This window comes from Lissotriton vulgaris, chromosome 8 (genome assembly GCF_964263255.1).
Source record: "Lissotriton vulgaris chromosome 8, aLisVul1.2, whole genome shotgun sequence".
NCBI lineage: Eukaryota > Metazoa > Chordata > Amphibia > Caudata > Salamandridae > Lissotriton > Lissotriton vulgaris.
The window spans coordinates 1,545,687,915-1,545,710,376 of record NC_141696.1 but is presented as its reverse complement, the minus strand read 5'-3'; the positions used below and the strand labels follow the sequence as shown (position 1 = coordinate 1,545,710,376).

The following is a 22,462-nucleotide window of genomic DNA, read 5'->3' as shown; positions in this document are numbered from 1 at the left end:
AGGTTTGGTTAACTCCTACCTGTAAGAACCTTGGGACATCTAGTGCAGCTGAGGCGCAGAGAATTATGTGTACTACTTCTGAGGAGCCTATTGTCATGGGAATAGCAAAGTACCTGGGGTGGGCTTGGTCCATCAGGCGGAGAGCTCTTTCTCTTAATGTTTCTTGACTATGTTTTAACTTGTATATCTTTTTGTTTTATAACGACTAAGCTTGCGCAACCGTTTTAATGTATTGGATGAAATGCCTTGACTAAGTGTGATGTTTTTATATATATGTATGTTGTGCTTTTATGAGTGTATAACTCGAATAAAGCTTTACTACTACTACATTATAATTTGTGTTATGAACATTGTTAGTAGATGACTACCAATGTGCTTTGGATCTCATTACAAATTTGCAAATATTTTGGTTCATAAATGAACAAAATACTGTGGTCACCAGATTGTCAATACTAGTTCTATACTAATCCGTTGTGACTATAACGTACAGAAGCATTCCTGGATTTTGTTACTTCATATCAATACAAGAAAACAAATAGATTTTTTTATTGCTGATATTTGTATTTTTTGGCTCATAAAATGCTAATGCTTATATATATATATATATATATATATATTTGTTGTCCCTTAGGTGAAAGAAATCCAGAAAAAAGCAATAGTCGGAGGAATATCGTGGACACTAGGAACTGCAATTCAACTTTTGAGACACTAGCCCCCTGAAATGTATGAAACAGTTTTTGGAGACGTTATTCCACTAAAGAATCTCTATATAATTGTTAGTCATGTGTGCTCCTTGCGCATACAACCTTTTTCTGTCAAAATTGGTAGCAAACACCAATGGATGCCTCATGAAAGGGACATAGTACGTCACAACAAAGGAGTAAGGAGTATTTCATGAGTATGACTACAAATTAACATCCCAAGGAACTCAAATCCATCAAGGGACCCACAGAGGAGAAAGGCCACACAAATGTACAGCATGTAATAAATATTTCCAGGAAAGCAACTTTGTAGTTCTAATCCTATTGCTAAGAAATCAGAAGGTAGAGAGGTTATTTTTCATCTATATGTTTAAGTAAACTGCAACAAACTTGAAAGTACTAACCTGGACAGACACAGGAGAAGCTACACACATTAGCCCAGTGTCTCTAGCATTTTATTACAAGGAATTCATTATTTAAACATAATGTGTGCATTATGGAGGAGGCGCACAATTGCCCTACATGTTAGAAATTTCTATAAAAATATCCACTAGGAAAACATCAAGGAGATCTCTGCATACTAAGCCAAAATAAATCTACAATGTTTACCAAGCTGTCTGTTAGAAAAAGCCATTTGATGGTAGGCAAACAAAATCGTACTGAAGAAAAAACATTTCACTGTCTCAAATGTAAAGGTTTTTTCACAAATGGCTCTCTCATTGGACAAAAGTCAGGCCACACTGAACCAAGACCATATAAATGCACTCGGTGTGACCAGACATTCATTACAAAGGCACAGCTGAAGATTGATCTACAAACTCATACTGGTGAGAAACCATGTGAATGTTCTGAATGCAATAAGGCTTTCAATCAAAAGGGTGAACTAGTACTACATCACAGAAATAACACTACAGAGAATCCATATAAATCAATCAAGGAAAAGAGTGATTTATCATCACATGAGAGAATTCAAAATTGGGAAAAACCATATAGATGTTCAGAATGTAATAAGACTTTCCGTCAAAAGGCAAATCTGAGAAAACATAGGAGAATCCACACAGGGGAGAAACCATATAAATGTTCTGAATGTGACCAGGCTTTCACGCAGAAGAGAAGTCTTTCAGTTCATCAGAAAATCCACACAGGGGAGAAACCATATAAATGTTCTGAATGTGACAAGGCTTTCAGTAGAAAAGGAAATTTAAGGCTTCATCACATGTTTCACAGTGGTGAGACTCCTTTTAAATGTTCTGAGTGTGACAAGGGTTTCAGAACCAAACCACAACTAATGCGACATCAGAAGGATCACACTGGAGAGAAACCATATAAATGCACTGAATGTGACAAGACTTTCAAGGAAAAGGTTGAATTATCTTCACATGAGAGAATTCACACTGGGGAAAAACTATATAGATGTTCAGAATGTAATAAGGATTTTCGTCAAATAACACATCTGATAACACATCAGAGAACACACACTGGCGAGAAACCACATAAATGTTCTGAGTGTGTCAAGTGTTTCACCACGAAGGGCAAGCTAATAATACATCAAAGAATTCACACCGGCGAGAAACCATATAAATGTTCTGAATGCCAAAAACATTTCAGCAGAAAAGATGAACTATCCACACACCAGAGAATTCACACTGGTGAGAAACCTTATAAATGTTCTCAATGTGAGAAGGCTTTCATTAGAAAGAAACACCTGATGATACATCAGCTGATTCACAGTGGTGAGAAACCATACAAATGTTCGGTATGTTCTAAAGCTTTCAATCAAAAAGGTAATCTGTTGAGACATCTGAGAAGCCATGCATCTTTACTACATGTGTAGGACCAATGACAATTGACATAATTTACAATTGTGAAACCATGTATATTTACTTAATGTAACAACTGTTTCAAGGCAAAGGATCATCTATCACCCCACCTGAGAAGAGATTAAGGACAGAAATCAAATTTATGTACTAAAGGACTGATAAGAGTTGGGTCATTATTTATTGCCCCTGATAAATACTGATACCATGTGGTACATATATGATGTAATAGGTCTTACTTATGCCACCTGATAAATACAAGTTTATGGGGAATAACATGCATGTTTTGGTATTTAATTCACCTAAATCCACATGATACTGTAAACACCATATGTTTTCCCCTGTTAACTTTTGGCAGGTTTGACAAAGGTTGAGCTATTTAACACATCCAGATGTGTTAAATACCTTCAAACTCGTAATTCCAACATATGAGTAAACATGGGTTAACACATGGTTCAGAAAATTACTACCAGCTCATACGCAGGCCCTAAGTGCAAAAGTCTTTAACTACATAGGGTCAACATATGACAGTCCCCATAGCCTGAAATTGTGTAAATACTTTGAATGCGCCAAAAAATTAACTACAGAGATATCACTGATAATATACAAGAGAACTCACACTAATGTGAAACTGCATGAATGTTCTGAACGTGGTAAGACATTCAAGTAAAAAAAGTCCCCTCTCGTTGCATCAGAAAGCCCAGAACAGGGAAATGAGGAAATCCAGTTAATATTTTGTATTTTAATAGGAATTCAGTTGAAAAATTATAAATGACAAAGGCTTGGGCATTAAGGAATCTTGCATGGAAACAGTAAACCATCCTTCGCCCGCTTAGGTATTGACATCAGCAGTGACTCAAATGTTGAGAATACTGTACAGCGTGAGGAGATGAGAGTAAGTGCTGATTTTAATAATTTTCATGTGGCAATACAATGTACATTTCAAAACTGTTCTAGAACACATCCAGTACATGAAGAGAAATCAGGAATACATGCAGTATAACTGAATAACCATTTAAGCCACAGATCAAGCAGAAGGAAACTAGACAATTGGGCAGAATTTAACGTAAAGTGAAAAGTACAAGGTACTACAAAAACATCATACTGATAGAAGTAGAGGCCTGAACAGTTATGTGTGGTTATGAAAAGTCAAAATAATACCCAGAAATGATAGATTACTTCTAAAATACCAGGTTAGTTGACATCTTACTACATGATTTGCCAAATGTGTAGAGAAAAACTGTACAATCTGAAAGATGCATAATCTGCAATACAAGAAAGATACAGCAGACGGGCATCATTTTACCAGATTCTAGTATCGTCCAAACAGTTTACAGTATGGCAGAAACACTGGGACCACGAGCTAGAGAAAATTATGAAATTACAATTCTTTCTAAACTGTTTCACCACCACATTCTATAGTCGAGCAAAGTCAAATATATAATATAATGCATCTCTAATACCTTAACGCCTTCGATGCTCATGACGAGCTGAGCTCGTCATGAGGTACACCTTTCGTACACTCATGACGAGCTGAGCTCGTCATGAACAATGGGAAATAATGTTGGTCAGCGCACAGGGTAAATCTGCACCGCACCGATGGTGTTAAGAGTGCTTGAAACTGAGCTTTTGACTTCAAGGTGCTACATATTTGTGAACATTAATCAATTTTGGAGACATTATTGGAGTAACAGAAACCTTTAATTGGATCTGAAAATCAGTCAGTGCAGTCATTGAAGTGACTCCCTTCTTTTAAGTCCTTTGCTTGCTAGGCTACCTCTGGATCTGAGGCACATAACAAGGAAAAATATCTGGGACAAAGAAATCTGTAACAAGGGGACAGATTTGTTCCTTGAAATTAATTTAAAATGAGTAATACCCTCCAGTCACGTGTGCTTGTTGTTATTGCATCACTGCATTTTGACAATTGCTTCTCTCAAGATCTGCCATTTACACAATTACAATGAGACCAATAATTCTCATCTGAATATTTGTTGCCTTTAGATGTGGTTAGTGTGATAAAAATTAAACAGCCCATCTCAAGGAGCATGGCGAAATGGCAGTAATATTCTTTTTTTTTTTTTAAACTTTACCAGTTTCAGAATGAAAAACAATATATTGTTCCAGCTCCAGTTCCATGATAGTTAATAGAATACAGTACGTAGAAGGGAAGGAACATTGTGTATTGCTACTGAATATACATATGCATTGCATATGCATTGCAGTTGCCCCTGACAAGAGCACAGACACCAATAGTTCTGCAAAAGAATAAAATGTGATTATACACAACAAGTTGGAAATATTAGTATTAAGAACACATTGAGACACATCCTAGAGAATAAACATTCAAAGAAGATTAAAGTATGGTCACATTTGGGCACTCCTGCTTTCTGACCGACATTTGGCAAATTTACCACAGTGGCTATATCAACAAGCATTTGCAATGCAATAGGTCCCCCATTAATTAAGTTTGAGCTAATGGCATTGATAACTATTGCAACACCAATTGCCACAAAAGTCTATAAATTGTAGACCATACAAATGTGTATTTATTTTTGTAGCAATGGTGGTATGCTGCGCCTTAGATGAATTTGTTTAAAAGTAAAGTGCACCATACTGCGGTTCACTGATGGCTGGTGGTGTGTGTGTGCCTGTAGAAATTGTGCACTGATGGCTGGTGGTGTTTGTGCCTGGTGAAAGCATGCAGGATGACTGATGGTGTCTGTGCCTGGAGAAAGTGTGCACTGACTGCTGGTGGTGTGTGTGTCTGGTGCCAAAGCGTGCACTAAAGGCTGGTGGTGTGTGTGCCTGGTGGCAAAGCGTGCACTGAAGGCTGGTGGTGTGTGTGCCTGGTGGAAAAGCGTGCACTGACATGTTTAAAAGTAAAGTCCGCCATACTGCGATTGCTACAATAGGTAATTGTGGATGCGTTAACAATTGATGCGTGCACTGATGGCTGGTGGTGTGTGTGCCTGTAGAAATTGTGCACTGATGGCTGGTGGTGTGTGTGCCTGGTGGAAGTGTGCACTGCCGGCTGGTGGTTTGGTACCTGGGTGCAATATGACAGATTCATGTTAAAAAAAACGCTAAGAAGTTTCAGGAGAAGTCATTTCACAAAAGGGTGTGTTGAGAGGTGACAGTGCCCAGGCACATCGGGAAGAGTCTGCACCAGAGGAACACCCTTTGTGTGCCCTGGCACCCTAGTCGAAGTCTGGGTGTACTTGGATACTTTCACCACCTGATCATATCAGGAGGTGCCAGGCAGAGTAAGCAACTGGAAGAGAGCTCAAATGTGCCATGGAACGTGAGCTTACGTCGGGGAGTGTTCATACGCCGAGAGGCTGTGGGCACTTTGAGCAGAGCCTGGTGAGCTGCCTCTGCGGGCACCTGAAACTGAGCTGGGATGTGCTTGCGCAGAAAAACTAGTGCAGTCCATGGAAGTGCTTGGGCAAAGCCTTGCTGTGCGTGGGTATCGTAAGGTGCTAGGCCTGTTAGTGCAAAGTTCATTACCCACGGGAGAGCACGGCAACAGCAAGAAAATAACACAGATTTCACAGGCAAGAAATGTCACCTGCCCAGGGGCTTGCCCAAGTGCAGGAGGGATCAGTGCGCCCTGCTTCTTCAAGTGTGCCCGTTGTAGGAAGGGACGGGAGCGGCAGTGCTTTTTCACTGCTCGTGTAAACAGAGCCATGGACGAGGTCCAAGCCTGGCGGAGAAATGTTGGCTAGGTCATACCCCACAGCAGCCGCCCCACCCAGGCTGGTGGTATAAAACCAGCAGATGCAATATTTAGCAAGCAGACACTGGCAGAGAGGAAACGGACAGTCTGCCACTGCGAGCAGAAGGCGGCAGAGGCAGGGAGAGGGAAATCAATACTGGAGGAGACAGAGGCACATGGAGAAAGCACACACGAGAGGGAGTAGGAGAAAGACGGAGAAAGAATTGTGGAGAAAGGTGAAGGATGGAAGGATAGGGAGAAAGATGCAGATAAAGTCAGTGAGGAAGGAAACGATGGGGAGAAAGGAATGTACCTAGAGCAAGAAATATGGAGGTAAAAGGCAGAGAGGAGGCTGAGAGCGCGTGGCTAACTGAGAACATCAAAGCGGCCGAAAGGGGAGAAAGGAGCTTTGAGTGCACGCTGAGGTGAAGGACTGGGCAAGAAGGGAGGGGGAAATGCCAGCAGCAGAGGAGCCTGCAGGCTGTTTAAGGCAGATGGTGTCTGCGCACGAAGGACTGGGCGAGAAGGGAGGGGGAAATCCCTTTTGTACCGCTTTGTTTGCCATAAGTTGGCAGGGTATGCTCAGACGTGAGTCCCTTGCTCACTTTGGCACTGGATTCAAGCAAACATGGCTGAAGACGGCTGAAATGCCAGAAACCAGTCCCAGGAAGCTTGTTTTTGGTCCAGGGAAGGCATGGCTTGGCAGTTCGGGCTGGACTGTTCCCATGAGGCACAGGGTCAGACTGATTTGCATATGGCCATGTCTGAACTGGGGTGACAGAGTGGGCTAAAGAACGGTGATGGATTAAACCAAGATCTTTTAACTGGGTGTGAGTTTTTGATTGGTTCAGATGCTCCGTCCATCACCACCCCCTGTTGTACAGCAGCAGAACAGCCTCCAGGCTGTTTAAGGGAATTGCTTGAAAAGGGATGCTCATAACATTCGCGTCAAAAGAACCACACCAGCCAGCAGAGTAAGACCTTCTGCAGCGTCTAAAGACAGAAGGCTAGCCAGCAGCATCAGAGATCAGGGTAAAGACAATGATCTGGCAAACAATGTCACAAAACGCACATACAGCGCTGTACCAACAAGGTGAAATAAGAGTAACAAGCAAATATCAAAACACGTGGCACAAAAATGTTTGTGGCACCCATCCATGCACACGAAACAGCACACTGCAACGAATGTCGACTCAAAGCCCTCAATCATTATGACTCAAAGCCATGAATAGTTGCAAGGAATTGGACAGCTTTATCCCCGGGCCATATTTTGGCACAGCTCCCCTGTTGTACAAGTTAGGATTTTAAGTCCTAACTCGTCCATCACTTTCAAATTCCAAAACGGACCCAGGTAACGCCAGTCCTTTAGACGAAAAAAGGCCAGGCAGAGACAAAAGGCAGCATCGTAGTTACTGTGTTACACAGTGCCTACAGGGAGATTGTGCTTCCTAATAAGCGAATCCTAGTTGCTTACCATTGCAGAAGAGGTTGCCATCACTTCTGAGAAGCACTCCACATAATACGTACGAGTGTGAACTTTCAGACCGTGGCAAGGAAAAGTGTTGGGTACTCACAGAAGCAGTCAACTGTCTCAAGTGCCAGAATATCAGCCTACATGCAATAACACCATCAAGCATGCACCCTGGCATTGCCTCCGCTAGCAAGCACCATATAAACCGACATTCCCACTAAGCATATTGCCAGGAACCCACATGAAGGCCTCATGCGACAATTTTCGCTATTCAGTTCCAAATTGCTGAGGCAAGATGTGCATATTTATAACCACCATTGTCAAATTCTGTTAGTGGTGCCTTTAGGTTGTCACCTTTTACCCAAGCCTGTGAAGCATGGTTAATAGCTTAAAAAGCCTGCAATGGCACAGCCGAGAGCCACTTATTGAACACTGATCAGTAAATGATTGCAATGGAAGGAAAAATAGTCTAGGAAAATGCACATGTGCGAGAAAGCAATGCAGGGGAAAGGAAGCACACCACAGGAAGCAGTGACAAGCAAAGATGAAAGCAAGAGAACAGCTAGGAAGAGACATGCGAGACTACTGCAATACTAGCTCTCATGGACTGCTCAGCCAAAAGAAATAAGTTACTTAAACATGATCAGGCAAACTAGTTAAGCAAGAGCAACACATGAACAGTTGCATTACATCTTCGATGACAGATGTGGGGTCTCACATCCCAATGCATACACACAAGCTGTGTCACATGCCCCCAAAATAAACACAGGCAGAAAGGACTGGATAGGACCACCCATAGTCAACTATTTCAATTACAACAGAAATGATCCTCCTCCTCCCAAGATTAGGGCATGTACAACCTACACGCCTCGATCTCCTTCGCATTTTATTTATCTTGTTGCTCCACTCGTAGTTATTGTATACATGAATTTTACCTTACTAAAAGCACCATTAGCAAAACTTTAAAAATACAATATTTAAGCTGGAGGCGAAATGAGAGTTAAAATGTGGGTTAAATATGACAACTATTGTCTTAGACTATTTATTCCTATTTGAATTGTCGAAATAGAGCTGAAGTTGCAGCCCTGCGTGTCCGATTATTACCCAGCAGATGGCAGCAGAGGCTTGTTTGTGAAGAACAAATGTACAGTACGGCAGTAAAAACTCGTGTTCCAGTCGTCCATTGCGATCATTTGAATTTATATATGATTTATCAGAAGGAGACATCTATCGACGTATGGAATAAGCTGTGTACTTCAGCGTCTAGAGAGTGTGGAGCTGCAAGCAGCTGATGCGGGTGGAGGCGGAGTGAGGTGGGTGGCATATAAAGAGGGATGGGCATTGTATCGTGCAAGGAGCAGACACTTCAAACAAGCTCTCGGCATTGCGGGGTAGTGCGTTCCTTTTCAAGTCTGATGCGGGGGCTGGGGAGCTGCAGCCTTTGGAGTCTGATGCCGAGGCACAGACAAATGGTGAAGTGGTTGGCGTTGATGGGCATATGGCTGAGATACCCGCCACCCCCTCTCAACACAATCCCCAAAGGAGGGAAACCGGAAACAGTTCTTGAAGTTTTTGGAAGAGGGAGGGAGTGACCCTCCCGGCCGTATTTATTAAAACAAAAAACATTAAATCAACATTTTCATATTATGTACAATTTCATTACCACATTGCGATGTTGGCTAACCTTAACAGATTCTCTAATACAGAGGTTCTCCTAGCCGAACTAACATCCTACAAACATTTACTTGAAATTATGAAATTGTACATCCTAACGTTTAAGGGCCAACGGCAAGGTCGTAACCGGTGTCAAGATCCCTAACCACAAATACCCCCCCCACTTGTGAGGGGCGACAGCACTGAGGCGTACCTCAATTGCAACTACCAATTTCCCTTTGACTTGACGGGGGCACCAATAAAACTCGACGCCACTTAAGGGTCGTTCGAGGACTCGTGTGAGGTATCTAGAAGGTAGCGTAGACCCCCCCCCAAACCCCGCACAACTTACCACATCTGCCGTCGCAGACGTCACTGGCCCCGGGAAATTCCCCAGGAGGGGGCTGTAACCCCTCCTACACAGGAAGGGGCCTTGACCGCCTTTCCTTTTCTTTCGGCGACCCATCCTTAGATGGGACCGCCTCCCCGTTGAGGGGCCAATGGCCACCTCTCCCGAGCGCTCCCATCCGTGTTGGGTGACGCCCATTCATAGGGATCTTCCAATTAGTGCTCACCGATCATGACCTTACCGCCCGACCAAAATAAATACGACAATGCTAACTAAATGACTAAATTAAAACAGTAGCAACTACACTTTTATTAAACGCATGCTCACCAATAAACACTACAGCAGAATTACTTTATTAGCGAAACTTAACACAAATCAACCATTCTTTATTACATACTCCAAATCATCACAATAGTACCGCAACCTGTAAACGAAAATCAGAGTTATTCTTCAACTTTATTAAAAAACCACTTGCTGTCCTCAGGGGCTGGTGGGTGGGTCAAAATTGGCTCTTCGTTCCGTCTCGAGCTCACGTGCAGCAAGGAGGTGCAGCTTCAGAGCACAGGAACAAGAGGATGACTTCGGATCTTGCTTCCCCTTTTATCCGTCTTCAGGGCGGGCGTAAACCCGCCCCTACCTGCCCCGAGGGCGTGGCCAGCTGCGTTAGTGTCTAGGCCAGCCCACTCTAGGGCGGGAAAAGGCGCGCCCCGGCTACGCCGCTTCGGGCATACCAGCCGAGACACACCTCCCGCCCAAGATGGCTTCCCGGGGGGATCGTGGTACTCTGCCATACGTGCGGGGGGACCGAGTGGTCGCCCCTTTCCATATGGCTGAGATACCCGCCACCCCCTCTCAACACAATCCCCAAAGGAGGGAAACCGGAAACAGTTCTTGAAGTTTTTGGAAGAGGGAGGGAGTGACCCTCCCGGCCGTATTTATTAAAACAAAAAACATTAAATCAACATTTTCATATTATGTACAATTTCATTACCACATTGCGATGTTGGCTAACCTTAACAGATTCTCTAATACAGAGGTTCTCCTAGCCGAACTAACATCCTACAAACATTTACTTGAAATTATGAAATTGTACATCCTAACGTTTAAGGGCCAACGGCAAGGTCGTAACCGGTGTCAAGATCCCTAACCACAAATACCCCCCCCACTTGTGAGGGGCGACAGCACTGAGGCGTACCTCAATTGCAACTACCAATTTCCCTTTGACTTGACGGGGGCACCAATAAAACTCGATGCCACTTAAGGGTCGTTCGAGGACTCGTGTGAGGTATCTAGAAGGTAGCGTAGACCCCCCCCCAAACCCCGCACAACTTACCACATCTGCCGTCGCAGACGTCACTGGCCCCGGGAAATTCCCCAGGAGGGGGCTGTAACCCCTCCTACACAGGAAGGGGCCTTGACCGCCTTTCCTTTTCTTTCGGCGACCCATCCTTAGATGGGACCGCCTCCCCGTTGAGGGGCCAATGGCCACCTCTCCCGAGCGCTCCCATCCGTGTTGGGTGACGCCCATTCATAGGGATCTTCCAATTAGTGCTCACCGATCATGACCTTACCGCCACAGGCCGGATAGTTGACCGGCTATCCGGACCCCCCACAAAGCTCCTACCTAAAGGTCAAGTTTAACGTTTTTAACCATGCTACGAAGTCTCCTATGAGTAACTCATTCCCCACCCGAGACAAATGCACACCATCCCCCAAATACATACTGTCATCATTAATACAGCCATGCGAAATAGAATGCAATGCCCTGGAACGGAACAACCTACTCACTTTGTTATTAAGCTTTCTCACAGAGTGATTCAAAGCAGGAACAGAAATAGCCCCCCGCCACACTTTTCGTGGGATCATATGTGACCACGCAATTGTACACCCCGGAACTCTCCTCGCCAACCAACTTACTGTGGAAAGCATGGCCTCCAGGAGAAGTCGTCTACCGGTGGTGACCAAATCATTGCCCCCTAGATGCACTATGACTATAGACGGCGGTGACCTCGTCCGCCCTAACAAACCCTCGAAAAAATCTTGAAACTGGTCAATACAGAGGCCGCCTCTTCCGTAGAAGGACACCCTGTACCCGTATTCCCCAGCTACGTGAATCATGTCACCTGCTTTGAATACGTCCGCGGCACGCCTCACGTATGAGTGGCCCACGACCCACACCTCCTTCTTCACAGCCGGTGATGTCTGACCGCTGGCCCGGTGTTGGGTCGACTGCATAGTTCGCCCCGCCTCGTAGGCTTGCGTAACTGAAAACCAAACAAAGACAAGAAGCGTGAGTACATCATTACAGCTTCACAACATGTGCAACCGCACGTACCTCTTATAACACTTGGAGGACCAACGCCCCACACGTTTCACCTGTTCAACATTAAGACCCCTAGCTGTAGCTTCAGTAGCAGCCCCTATCCGAAAGGAATGGGTCCCAAACTCGCCCGGGTTCAAGCCCGCAGCGGCAATTGACATCGCAAGCACCCGTTGAAACTGAAATTTCGTCAGTGGGGTGGCGTCCGCGTGTCTTAACAAGGTCCCCCCCCATGATGCCACCCTTCGTGCTAGGTAGTCTTCCAAACACTTTACTGGACACATGGAGGACCCGGGAATCCTGCGTATGAGTACACAGTCACCCATCCCGTCTTGATCGGTCTTGGACCTGACAAAGGAGACAGTCATTGTCTCACCTCTGATCTGAACGTGTTCCTGGCACAAACCCCCTGCCACATCCCGTTTGTTCCTTGCCACCAGTTCGCTTACCCGCATTGCTCCATGAAATGCCAGCGTAAAAGCGGCTCGGAACAACACCGTCTCAAACTGAGATGAACATGTGGCAGGGAGTGCGGCCAACAACTGGGCCAACCTATCCAAACCTATCGGGCGCCTCTCATCTACTCTGCGACCCTCAAGGCGTTGCCACCCACGCAGCGCTTTCTGTACAACGAAAGAAGCTGTCGGGTCCTGGATACCATGAGCCCTGGCAACAAAGGAAATGGCAGCACGATGCCTCTGGGCCGTAGCCACCGATTTCCCAGCCCTACGTAAGGACATCAGAAAATTCACTACCCATTCCTCGTGGCCCCAAAGCCCCTCTCTATGAGTCCCCAAAAAGGCTAAATAGGACCGAAACGCCCCTTCATATGCCTTCCTTGTCCTCGGTGCTAGACTCTCTCCCACGAGGTGACGAAGTTCGGGGCACCGAGAGACCAGAGAGCTTCGGGAAAGGGTGCCGGCTCTGGGTCCGCTGTGGGAAGGAAACCCGAGAAAGCCTGCATATGAAAACGAGAAAGAGCATCAGCCGCCTGATTCATCACCCCCGGGACATGTTTTGCTCTGAATAGCACATTCAGTCGCATACACAGTAAAACAATTTCTTTGAGCAGTCGTAAAAGCAGTTTACATCGTGCTGCCTGGCTATTGATGCACTCGACCACGGTCATATTGTCAGACCAAAATACCACGGAGTGATCTTTGAACCCCTCGGGCCAGGTTCTCAGGGCCACCAAAATGGGAAAAAGTTCCAGGAAAGCAATATTACTTGTTAGCCCATTGTCATGCCACCATGCCGGCCATCTTTGTGCCGACCATTTCGTACCGAAGATGGCACCAAAACCTATGCTACCTGCCGAATCTGTCCATAGCCCCAGCTCCTCAGAGGACACGGCCGGTTTGTTCCAGACGACTCGACCGTTGAAATCCGCCAGAAATGCTAACCAAATGCGCATGTCCTGGCGGACCTCAGCCGATAGTCTCGTGCGATGATGACCCTCCTTTAGGCCGACCATAGCTTGGGCAATAGAACGGGAAAAGGGGCGGGCCATCGGTATAACCCTCAGGGCAAAATTCAACTGTCCCACCAACTGCTGTAATTGATGCAGCGTAACTTTAGATCCATTTATGCACATTTGCAGGGCTGCCCTGAACCTCCCCACTTTGTCAGCTGGCAAACGAAAACAACCCTCACTGGAGTCTAACTCGATCCCCAGGAACTCGAGGCAAGTCGCAGGACCCACCGTCTTACCTGGTGCCAATGGCACACCAAACTGCTTCATTAACACACAAAATTCGGCCAAGGCCTGGCCACATTCGAGATCCCCGGCTGCCCCAAGGAACAGAAAATCATCAAGGTAATGCATTACATGTTGGAAACCCGTCTTCCTTGTGAAGACCCATTGTAGAAAACTACTGAATTTCTCGAAATAGGCACAAGATATAGAGCACCCCATCGGCATACACCTATCCATGTAATAATGACCCTGAAACATGAAACCTAGGAGACGCTGGTCGTCTGGGTGTACCGGGAGCAGTAGGAACGCTGACTCGATGTCTGACTTCGCCATCAGCGCCCCGGGCCCCAGGCGATTCAAAATGGCTACGGCCTCATCGAAGGATGCATACCGCACCGTACACACTTCTGGATCTATTGCATCGTTCACAGAAAGACCACGTGGAGCTGATAAATTATGAATCAGTCGAAACTCCCCCGGGTCCTTCTTGGGGACCACCCCTAAAGGAGAACAAACAAAATTCTGAACCGGGGGAATAGTAAACGGGCCGGCAACCCGACCTCGATTCACTTCTTTCCGGATCTTATCCCGTACCACGGTCGTATGCTGCAGGACCGAAAGTTGATTTTTACACTTCTCCACACCCTGAAAGTCCCCTACTGGGATGCGGAAACCATACGAAAACCCGTTCCGCAGCACCCCAGCAGAAGTACGATCCGGGTATTCACTGAGCCAAGGAATCATCGCCAAGGTATCAATCGGGGTAGGTAAAGGCGCCCCTCGGACTATGTTAGACCTGTTTGGCGCCTCCTCTACCGCCGTTATCACCCGTTTTGGCTCTGCACGAGGACTCCGGATGGGACGACCCGCACCCACTACATTCGTGTTTAAATTTACACGATCCCTGGGGCCTAGTACATTTACCTCTGTTGAAATTCCAGCAGAACCCCCTTTTACCTGTATTGTTGGCCGGTCTCGAGTAATCGTCGGTACCCGTACCTGATCGAAAGGGCGTCCCCGCATATTGGCGGGAGGATTCGCCAACATTACTCCCTACCAATGGCATTTTCAACATACCTGTCTCCTTCATTTTATCCCATGTCAAAGAATCGTAACAGTCCCAGGTCAAGCTTTTATTGTGCTCTTTAGCCTTTCTAAAAAGATTATCGTAGCAGAACCAATGGTTACCCTGGTGCGACGTCGAGTACCCCATGATTCGCGACTGATAGGTCGGTAACTCGGAAAGCAATTCAGGCCTACGTTCCCCTAAGATCGACGTAAAAATCCCCCATGCTTTGCCCCAATTGCCAATACTCTCATTCACTTTAAAGGCGGCCATTTTTGCGCGCCAAACACTCGGATGCATGAGGTCTTTCTGGCCCTTAACATGCTCCACCTCATAATGATCAACAAGCAACGAGAAGATGTTCACATATTCCCCCGCCCAAATCTTCTCCTTAATCGCCAAAGGTACATGTTGACCCAACTGTTCTCTGCGAGAGGGTGCTGACTCATCCCTCGCAATCGGCAATGGCCGCTTACCTGCACCGGACGCTGCCTCTGCGGTCGTACTCGTCCCCTGTGTCTTGTCAATTACTGCAGCCGGCGCGGACACCTTGGCTGCCTCCCGTTTCTCACGCAGTTGCTTCACCAGCGCCTGCGCGTCGACAGCCGTGGCGCCCTCGTTACCTTTACCCAACCACGCTGCTAATTGAGCTGCCAGCTCGGGCGGCATATCTTCCTCGGACACGGGGGTGACCACCACGGGAATCGGATTCCCCTCCTCCGGTGCGGGAGTTGGTGCCTCAAGAGGGGCACTGGGACCCGGGATGTCTTCTCCCGCTGCTCCCCTCCTGGGCCTCTTGTTTTTCCCTCCCGGGGCTGCTCCCGCCAAAGGACGTTTTGGTCCCCCTTCCTCGTTCCTATCCACTCGCCTCTTTAATTCGGCCATCTCCTTCATGAGAACACGCAGCATCTGTTCAATAGTCATGCGCTTTCCCGCCTTCTTCGGCATTCTCCAACAGAGTATCTGCAAAACAAACAAGAACGATTACAACGCTCAAAATTGGCTCTTCGTTCCGTCTCGAGCTCACGTGCAGCGAGGAGGTGCAGCTTCAGAGCACAGGAACAAGAGGATGACTTCGGATCTTGCTTCCCCTTTTATCCGTCTTCAGGGCGGGCGTAAACCCGCCCCTACCTGCCCCGAGGGCGTGGCCAGCTGCGTTAGTGTCTAGGCCAGCCCACTCTAGGGCGGGAAAAGGCGCGCCCCGGCTACGCCGCTTCGGGCATACCAGCCGAGACACGCCTCCCGCCCAAGATGGCTTCCCGGGGGGATCGTGGTACTCTGCCATACGTGCGGGGGGACCGAGTGGTCGCCCCTTTCCATGCGCCTGGTTCACATGAACTGTATTCGATCCGCAGCTAGGTAGACTTTTCGGACCGCTTACTATAATCTCGCCTATCCCTTCGGGATGTAATAGGCGAGACCTAAAAATGAATCTTTCCACAAAATATGGCTAATCTGCCTGTGTCATTATTCAACAGAACTGAGAACCATTTGTTTTAAAACCATTTTAGATTCCTTAATGATTAATGATGAGTTACATAAATGTTACATCGTTGCTCATTTAATGTTCCTCACCAAAGTTTTTTACTGGCAGCCTTTTGTGAGCAGAATGTAAAATCCTACATAGTAGCACAAAGTGGATTCTGAGCAGTATCCATATGTGATCATGCCAATTACCTGAGGAGTAGTCCCCGGCCTAGAAGAGGTGTGCATCTGTGTCTCTTCGGTTTATGCTTAGCCTAGATCTTTTTCTAATGTGCAATGGCTGTTGATTGAAGGAAGGCAAGTATGTTATTGCACAAACTCACTTAATGCTGACAGGATGATATCAATCTTGAAATATGTTTCTAGGCTTTTTGGTTCTGTGCTGTTGTGTCTCTTTGCAGCTTGTAGATTTCCTTTAGCCGTTCCTCTGCTAAGGCTTTTGGACACCAGGGAACAACCGGTGAGGGTCCCCACTGACTTCATAATTGATTTAGCGAAGTTTGCACTTCAAAAAAAGTGTTTTTCCTTTGGGACAGAATTTTTTTATCAGATTAAAGGGGTGGCCATGGGCTGCCCTTTTGCGCCAGAATTGGCAGTTCAGTTCATGGGCCTCTTTGAGGACAGATTCATTTTCAACAACAACCCTTTTTCTGCATGTATCACCCATTGGATGCGGTACATTGATGACGCATTTTTAATATGGAAGGGTACGGAGGAAGAGTTACTTGATTTTTTCAACTGGCTCAACAGACGGACTAAGGACATCCAATTCACAATGGAGTTTTCTACCCATCAAATCACCTTCCTGGATGTAAAAGTGTATGCATCTGAAGGGTCATTAGCAACAACATTATTCAGAAAAAAGACGGACCGCAACAAAGCGTTGCATTACACAAGCAACCATCCCCGCAACCTTCGCCAGAATTTACCTTTCGGCCAATTTTTACGAATTAGGCGTAATTGTACATTCAAAGATGAATATTTTCTAAATGCCCAAAATCTATTGGAACGCCTACTCGCCCGTGGTTACCCGAAGAAATTATTGAAACATGCATTACGACTAGCATGGTGGACACCTCGAGAGGCTCTGCTGGAAAAGAGAATTAAACAACCACTGGAGATAATTGTCTGTGTAGCAACATTTTGTCCAAATGCCAATTAACTCAAAAAGACAATTCGCCAAAACTGGCATCTGGTTAAAAATCTAGATATCAGTTTACAAAAACCACCACTCTTTGCCTTCAAAAAAGAGAAAAGTATCGCTAACTTCGTCACACGAGCAGCATTACCCAAAAACAAGGAAAGATCATTACCAAGTTTACTGGGCCTACAACCAGTCCAGGGCCATCACAGATGTGGCACCTGTTCCTGTTGCGACCAGACAATGGAAGGAGAAGTTTTTCAGCATGAAGGTATTTTTTGGAAGCCTTCCACATTTACCAACTGCAAAACAAAGAATGTTGTATATGGAATTGTTTGCCCTTGCCCAAAGTTGTATGTAGGAAAAACTTCACAAGATATCAGACAAAGGATAACACAGCATAAGTCTAGAATACGAAGGAATTGTTGCGTGTTTATCTAGGTTCCTGATCGATACTGTGACCTTATGCCCCTATTCGGCTATAAATCCATTTATTCCCTATATTGGCATAACCGTTCAAGTGCGATATTCAGAAAGTCATCTCTGGCCTCACACGAACAGAGCCACATTCCAGCATAGTTTTCTGCCACTTCCTTTGCAACCAATTAGTGCAATGACAGAGCAGAAGTCACTATCTGATATTCCTAGATTAACACTCCGAGTTCTTCAACAAGATAAAAACTCAGCAAACCTGGAAATCCCCGCTTGCTGTGTTTTGATTAGTAATGGAACTCTAATGAGCAACTGATAGCTATCACTTCCTAGTGACATCTTTAATTGACGTCTTATGTCCAGCAAACTTGCGTCAAACCCGGCACCTGTCAGGTATAAATACTACCAACGTTGCCTTAAGCAATTGCTGTCGTGCACCCTGTTGTGCATCCCATTGCTGTTGTATGCTATATGCAGTACGCTGCTGCTGCTGTCCCCTTGGTGGTGAAGCTACTGATACCATTATCGCTGCTAAAGCGCGAACGATGGTGTGGTGAGCTTAGGAGCTGAACAGCCGTCCCTCTGCGAAGAGCCCAGCAGATTCCAGCTGCCGCGGACGCTATCACCCGCCTCCTCCTCCCGACACGCTGAGAAGAGAGCCGCTGCCTTTCTCCTGCAGAGAAATCCAGCTCCAGCGTTTCCGGTGTACCCTCGCGGGTGACTGGGATATTGAGTGCCCCCTGAAGGAAATACCAGACTTCCATCATTCTATTCAGAGGTATGGTGTTGACTAAACCCTTAGACGAGAATTCTTGAAGCAAACCTTGGCAAAACCAACTTAACTTAAAACTACCTACTTACTCCCCTTCCACGTGTTAGGCTTAGGTCAGGCACACCGGGGTAGGCGTAGTTAGAAGCACCAGTTGAGTATTTTAGCCTAATGTATATATGACTGTATATATGTTTTATTACTTTTAAACCATTGTATGGCTAAGAAACCATATCAATGCTTTTACAGTATTATTTCGCAATTCTTATCTTACTGTACGTACTTTTTATAATAACAAGTCTTGCAATTGTGGCAATCCATTTCTCTTGTACGAGAAGAAAGACTGTTCAATAAATGTTAACCCTTTATTGACAAACGCCCGTCTCTCTATTCTATACATCTCGTGAAAGTAAACTGCACTAACCTGACTGAGTGAAATACATGTCTATTGTTTCACACGACCCTAGAGATTGACTCTTGATCTGAGGAGCAAAGTTGTCATGTTGCACGGTTGTTGGAAAGCTGAATCCCTTCTTGTCTGTGCCAGGGAAGCTGATCACTTCCCATGCAGAGAAGAAAGTTTCCAGTGACCTCTGAGCTAGTTGGTAACACACCCAATTAAGTTTAGCATAGTCAGTGGAGGCCTGGAATATCCGCAGTTCCACGTCAATACTACTGTTTATGTTATACCAATGCGCAGGGCCTAGTGGGAAACTAGGAACTACACTACATGGCGCCCAACGTTTGGTAAGGCGATAAACTAATGCAAGACGTTAGAGTAACTCAGTTGTGCATATTTCACACAGACCCCTTTCTCCCGTAAATACTCCAATAGACATCTGGAGTGGGTGAAAGGTTAAAATCCGCCCGACCTTAGTAGGAAGAGATTCCTATGTAAAGCTCTGGTTTATTCAACGTTGAAGGATACAGTGTTCCAAAATATTGTGCACCTAATCTTTGTCTCCTTGGAGACCAACTCTGCAAACCTTGCATTTTAACAATGCCAGGAGAAAACGGAACCACTGGGGGCGCAGCAGATGCGACTCAGCAGGGTCCCGAACACACAGACCCCGGTGCTATTATCATCCCGGTCCACTTAAGAAAATCTATAACGTTAAAACTTATAGAAAACGGACTAACACCTCAAGGTGGTACAGTAATTTTCATGATAGAGGCTCACGAGTATCGGCAGACAGAGGTATTCTATTCATGGATAAACTTTCCAGCGGCAAACGCTACAACAAAAGAGTTTCACTATTACAAAATAGAGGAACCTCCGGAAGAGTACGCTCCTTTCGAGGAGATTGAAATTCCACTTAAATTTCAAGAGCCCCTGCTCTGGTTTAATGGCGCCCTAAAACACAATGATCACATAACCAGGCTCGGTCCACTAGGTAGACCAGGAGCAACGTGGCCGGTTCTAGCCAGCTACACACCACATCCGGACATTGTAAAAATGTCAAAGGAAGAGCTGTTAGTACAGCTAAAAACACGAATTAAAGTACATAGGCAATTAGTCCAATATGTAATGCGGACTGCAACAGTCCAGCCAGCTGTTAATGTACCACAGCTGACCCCTCATCAGGGGAACACTAATAAAATCACACCACAGAACATACAGTCATGTCTTGGTAAAACACCCGTAAAACGGGGACAAATTCCTTTCTGGTTAGCACAGAAAATCACTCAAACAGAGGCAGTATTTCCTGATACTACCCCTATTGAGAAACACAGAATCTTGACAATCTGCCTTCCTATGGGAATCGCACCACACGTGGAGGACTGCGACACTTGGGGTACAGTCTTTGCTTCCATTTGCACAAAAACACACGGTGTTCCGTCTATGGCGGTAATACCAGAAGTGCTAAAACAGATTCAAAATGAATACGGTCCAGAGCCCGCTTTAAATCTAGGTATGAAATTACTGAAAGACTTCAAGCAGGTCTCGGCTATATTATTAGCCAACATAAAGGGAGAAGCAGCATCTGTGGCGATCCGCCAGAAGTTGAAGGAAACAGATATAAAAGATCCAGTTGAGCTTGCCAAAATCATAGAAAAATGCTATGAAGAATTAGGTAGAGACAGCTTGGGTGGAAAACCGGTAAAGCCCCAACTGCTCGAAAATCCTGAAAAATTATTATTTAAAAATAATTTAAACACTCCTAAAAAGAGCTGGGATGGAAATAAACAATCCACTCCCAAGGAAAAAGTTTTCCAGTCCAGAGGAAGGTCTCCTCGACGGAGGGAAAGAACTCCGACTCGAGAACGCCAGTCTCCCCAGTGGGAGCCCTCTGAGAAAAGATATAACCTTAGAAATAGGGATAATCTGAAAAAACCTGATAGATATCAAAGTGTTGATACACGTCCCTCTCGATCTTTTTCGCAGAAATCGGAAAGAAGAGGACGGTCAGACCCAGGAGAGCACACCAAGTCCAAAGACTAGGAACCTGCTCAAAATAAGAAATCTCAATTTCAGAAAAAGAAGGTAGCCCGTATTAGAGTAATCAACCATGCCGAGAATACTGAGGACACAGTTGAAAAACGGGGAGTGGGCATTGACAATGTTGGACAGTGCAGCAGAAATCAGTATAGCGCGCAAGATCTTGATGAGTCATCTGGCGACAGTGGACACGAATGAATACATTCAGGTTGAAACTGCCGACACCAGACTTAGCGAGCCCCATAAAATATACGAAATAACATTGCGTATAGAGGGTGATAAGACTAGGAAAATAAGAGGTCTATTTTGGGATAAGCTCTCAAAAGGCTACGATATTCTGTTAGCTGAAAAAGATTGGCCCCCAGAGTTTGTCAGGGAGTGCCCTTGTGGCAAAGAAGTAATTATGCCTGCCTTCTCGAATCACATTCCGATTCACAAAAAATATACATATGCAAGGAAATGGGCAGTAGCCCAGGCACCTGCATTATATAAAAATCATGTAGGATGGGATGAGGATTCACCTCCTCACAAAATCCAATTAAAAAGTGAACCAACTGCCCAACGGCAGTATCCCATAAAGCAAGAAGCTAAAAAACAAGTCAGGGAGATCTTAGATCAACTTGAATACCAGGGGGTGATTGAAACATGCACCTTTCAAATGAACAATCCTTTGTTCCCTGTCTCCAAGCCAGACAATTCATATCGTCTAGTTTTGGACTACAGACACCTTAATACATGTTGTAAAACTTTTGCAGTACAAAACTCGCATAGTGCAGCCCTAATGAATAACAGTTAGGAAAAAATATAAAACGACATTAGACATATCTAATGGTTTCTTTTGTCAAAACATTGCACCGGAAAGCAGATATTTGACCGCTTTCTCTGCATTTGGGTCACAGGAAATTCTGTCGACTTCCACAGGGGTTCAAGAACAGCCCAGGACTATTCTCAGCTAGGGTAACAGAGTTACTACAAAAATATGATGATGAATCTTTATCTTACGTAGATGATATTTATCTCACAGACGACGACTTGGATACTCACTTGAAAAGAGTGAACACCATTATACTTGGGTTCACGGCAGAGGGTTACAAATTCAACTTTAAAAAGTCTCGAATTGCCCATGTGACAGTACTATTTTTAGGGTACGAATTATCAAGTGAAGGGAAAAGCCTAGCGGACAACTTCTTAGAGAAGTGCGCTGTACTCCAAGCTCCAAAAACGCTGAAGAATTTACAATCCTTACTAGGTTTTCTGAATTTCGGAAGAACTTACATTCTAAATTACGCAGAGAGGGTTAAACCTCTCTACGAACTAATTAAACCTGATTTTAAACAAATCAATTGGACTCAAAAACACACAGAAATTTTGAGATCACTGCAAACAGACATGTTAGCTAAAACT

The 22,462-nt window shown here is 45.2% G+C and overlaps 1 protein-coding gene across 1 annotated transcript in view; it reads left to right on the top strand.

The window, feature by feature from the left end:
• LOC147700331 (uncharacterized) overlaps positions 1-2,910 on the top strand; it is a 69,672-nt gene extending 66,762 nt beyond the window's left edge. The window contains exon 2 of the mRNA XM_086935699.1: positions 632-2,910. Coding sequence (XP_086791825.1) covers positions 1,303-2,535 — 1,233 coding nt within the window. The 5' untranslated portion in view covers positions 632-1,302 and the 3' untranslated portion in view covers positions 2,536-2,910. The remainder of the gene's footprint in view (positions 1-631) is intronic.
• The last annotated feature ends 19,552 nt before the right edge of the window (positions 2,911-22,462 follow it).